A 4,078-nucleotide genomic window follows, 5' to 3' on the forward strand; every position below is an offset into this window, starting at 1 on the left:
GCTGAGATGGAGCCAGCATCGGGGGCGAGGCCAGGGCGGGGCGGAGGTGCTGAGAGAGGCCATCCAAGAACCCTTCTATGTGGCAGCTCCCGGTGGGGACCAGGGGCGGGAATCCGGTAAAGAGAGGCCCTAAAAAGCCTGTGCGTGATGGCGGCGGGGCTTGGGCGCCAGTGTTCCGCGATGCGGGAGGATGGGAGCGGCGGGGGCCCTGGGCGGGAGAAGGTTTAGTCCTTCTAAGAGGGGAGGTGGGGCTGTGCGCAGTCTTTGGGGCGTGACCCGTCCTAAGGGGCGGGGTCTCGAGCAGGATGGGCGGGGCCAGGGCGAGGACGGCCCCATTTGGAAAATAAGTTGGAGAAAAACCTGCATCTGATTGTGGGGATCCAATGGGATGACGCATGGAATAGCGCCCAGTTGGCGGCATGTGACGGATGTCGGCTGAGCGTCTTGTCCGTGCTGCGTTCTCCGCTGCGTGTGCTCCTCCAGACACGCGGGATACAGCGGTGAACAAAACAGCAAAGCAAACCCTTGTCCCCGCGGCCTTTACCTTTTTAGCAGGAAGTGTTGGTCTTATAATCAGCGCCATCGCCTTCTTCAGGGATGTCAGCCCCGGTGCAGTGATTCCGGCCCTGGGCTGAGCTCTGGGGCCTGGACCCCACCCGGGAGGGGCCTCAGTTTCCCTGAGTGTGTGCGGGCCATCCTGGCTGAGATAGGCCCTGCGACTGTGAGATTCCGAGTCCCCTCTGTCCCCACAGTGGTGTCAGACCTGTGTGCCACGGGAGACCATGACTGTGAGCAGGTGTGCATCAGCTCCCCCGGCTCCTACACCTGCGCCTGCCGCGAGGGCTTCACCCTGAACAGTGACGGCAAGACCTGCAATGGTCAGTGGGCAGCCCTGGGAGGGGGCTGAGGAAGGGACGGGTCTGGGCTGCTTCTCAGTCCATCTGATCCTTCCCACTCGTTGCTTCTGGAGCAATCCGCAAAGGCAATAGATTCCTTCTAGAGCAGCGGTTCTCAACCTGTGGGTCGCGATCCCTATGGGGGTCGAACGACCCTTTCACAGGGGTCGCCTAAGACCATCGGAAAACACACATATAATTACATATTGTTTTTGTGATTAATCACATGCTTTAATTATATTCAATTTGTAACCATGAAATTGGGGGTCACCACAACATGAGGAACTATATTAAAAGGCATTAGGAAGGTTGAGAACCACTGTTCTAGAGTTTGCTGTCACCGAAAATTCCCGCCTGATGTCCTCTTTCTGACACAATGGCTGGCGGTTTGGTGTGGTGGAAGGAGTTACACATCTTGAGTTCATCTCTTGGTGCTACTACCTCTGGGCCTTAGGATGTTCCAGCTGTAAACGCTGGCTTTATAGAGAGAGTTAGAGGACAAGATGGGATGTGTGTTGGGTGCCCGGCCAGCGGTCAGATGGACAACTGCCTTTAAGTTTCCTCTCCTCGCCTGTCCACACTCCCCAGTCTGCAGTGGCGGCGGAGGCAGTTCGGCCATTGACCTGGTCTTCCTCATCGATGGGTCCAAGAGTGTGCGGCCGGAGAATTTCGAGCTGGTGAAGAAGTTCATCAACCAGATCGTGGACACGCTGGACGTGTCAGACAAGCTGGCCCAGGTGGGGCTGGTGCAGTACTCGAGTTCCGTGCGCCAGGAGTTCCCGCTGGGCCGCTACCGCACCAAGAAGGACATCAAGGCAGCCGTGCGCAACATGTCCTACATGGAAAAGGGCACCATGACCGGGGCTGCCCTCAAGTACCTCATCGACAACTCCTTCACTGTGTCCAGTGGGGCCAGGCCTGGGGCCCAGAAGGTGGGCATCGTCTTCACCGATGGCCGGAGCCAGGACTACATCAATGATGCTGCCAAGAAGGCCAAGGACCTTGGTAGGTGCGCCCTCCTGGGCCCTGAACACCATGATGGCCAGGGGCACATGGCACAACCCACCGGTAATTTGTCTCAGTGTCTATTCTGATCAGAGTCCCAACGCCTGGTTCTATTTGAATGAGGAAGGACCGGTTCATCCACGTCTTTCTTATACTGGTGACAAAACTGAGGCCCCAGAAGAGGAAGTGGCTTGCTTCTGGTGGCCCTCTAGTGGGAGGGGGTTGGAACTATTCCAGTTGAATGTTCCCAAGAACATACCTTTGCTGAAGGCAGCCCACTTGGGGACAAACCCGAGCCTTGTTTTATTGCCTATTAAGTGAGGATAAGAATAACCACCAGAGGATGGTTGTGAGAGTTACATGAGGTTACAAAGCCCCCAGGGCAGGGAGTCAGCACAGGCCTGGCCTATAGTAGAATCTCAGTAAATGTTTATTTCCTCAATGTCTTTGTCCCAGGCACCGTGCCTGCACTTCCAGCAGCTGCCACCAGGAGGTGCCTGGAGTTGATTTCCTAGGCATCCTCCAAGAGGCTCAGCCTGGGCTGCCGGCCCCACCTCCACCCTTACTTGTCCTGTCCCTCTTGCAGGCTTTAAGATGTTTGCTGTGGGCGTGGGCAACGCCGTGGAGGACGAGCTGAGGGAGATCGCCTCGGAGCCCGTGGCAGAGCACTACTTCTACACGGCGGACTTCAAGACCATCAACCAGATCGGCATGAAGCTGCAGAAGAAGATCTGTGTGGGTGAGTGAGGCCTGGAGGGGAGGGGCAGGTGGGCTCTGGGGTGGGCATGGAGCCACCCTGGAACTGGGTGTGGGTGGGGAAAAGCAGGAGCTGGGGTGGCACCAAGAACTGGCAGAACCAGGAGGTGGGCTGGCCAGTCTAACTCTTCCTACCAGCAAACATATGTTTATCGAAGGCTCATCACATGAGTGACACTGTCCTCAGCGCTCTCCAGATATTAAATCGTTCAATCCTATTCGGGAGGAATATTTTTATCCCCACTTTACAGATAGGAAAACCAAGGCCAGAGGATAGAAAAATTGTTAATAACTGGAGGAGCCGGGTTTTGAATCCTGCCACCTCCCCTGACCCTGCCTGGTGACCTTGCCAGCTGTTCCCCAGGGGCAGAGTGTGGACCCCAGGGCCAGAAGTGCCTGCGCTTGCATCTTTGCTCTGACACTGACTACCTGTTGACCATGGACAAGCTGTTTCACTTCTCAGGTTCCTCATTTGTACGTGAGGTTCATGATTTTAAACACAAAGGATTGGGGTGAGGAATCACCATGATGACATAAAGGCCCCTGACAACAGTGTCCTGCACACAGTAGGTGCTCAGCCCAGTGGTGCTGTTATTGGAGTTCTTTATCAGGGCTCTGGGGAGTCAGGAAGACATGCAGGGGTCGCCCTCCATCACTCCTGGGGGCTCTGTCTCAGGAATTCTATGTATCTCTGCCCCCTCAGGTGTCCTGGGCCACACATTTTCCCAAGACTCCCTAGTCCTGGCCCTGGGCAGTGACTACCCCACCTCCCTGCCTGGTAACCCCTCACATCCCCTTGTCTTTCTCTACTTCCTGTTCATTCCAGAGGAAGATCCATGTGAATGTGAGTCCATTGTGAAGTTCCAGGCCAAAGTGGAGGGGCTGCTGCAGGCCTTGACCAGGAAACATATCCTTCCCAGAGGCTGATGCAGGGAAGGGAAGGGGCGGGGACAGGAGGCGGGGCAGGGGCCAGGCACCGTGGGGAGGGGAGCTGTGGTGGGGTTGGGGCGAGCTCCTCCTTGCCTGCTCCCTGCTGAAGGCAGGCTCAATTTTGGCCAGATGGGCTGACTCCAGCTTTGATACTGACCCTATCAGAAGCAGAGGGTCCTAGAGGGCAGCCAGAGAAACTGAGGCAGAGGTCAGGATCTAGAGACGGACACACATGGAGCCCTGGGCACACTCAGGAAAACACGGTGCCCGGGGCCACCCACTCCTCAGGCTCTGGGTGACGTGACCAACACCAGCTCCCACTCAGATGGGCTGGGCCTCGAGCAGCTCCCCTGGCTGGGTCAGGCCTAGGTGGGGGACCAGCAGACCTCAGCCTGTAGCTGGACATGCGGGGCTCATGGTTCTGGCTGTATTTGGAAAACACCATGCTGAGGTCAGTGGATGATAAATTCCGGGGGGTGGGAGAAAGTGCT

General features: G+C 56.8%; 1 protein-coding gene across 1 annotated transcript in view; it reads left to right on the forward strand.

Annotated features, from left to right (window-relative positions):
* Nucleotides 1-3,584, forward strand: part of MATN1 (matrilin 1, cartilage matrix protein) — an 8,119-nt gene extending 4,535 nt beyond the window's left edge. The window contains exons 4-7 of the mRNA XM_015572266.1: nucleotides 711-878; nucleotides 1,485-1,901; nucleotides 2,488-2,640; nucleotides 3,484-3,584. Of these exons, the coding sequence (XP_015427752.1) occupies nucleotides 711-878; nucleotides 1,485-1,901; nucleotides 2,488-2,640; nucleotides 3,484-3,584 (839 nt within the window). The remainder of the gene's footprint in view (nucleotides 1-710; nucleotides 879-1,484; nucleotides 1,902-2,487; nucleotides 2,641-3,483) is intronic.
* Nucleotides 3,585-4,078: the final 494 nt, after the last annotated feature.

Source organism: Myotis davidii, unplaced genomic scaffold (genome assembly GCF_000327345.1).
Source record: "Myotis davidii unplaced genomic scaffold, ASM32734v1 scaffold228, whole genome shotgun sequence".
NCBI lineage: Eukaryota > Metazoa > Chordata > Mammalia > Chiroptera > Vespertilionidae > Myotis > Myotis davidii.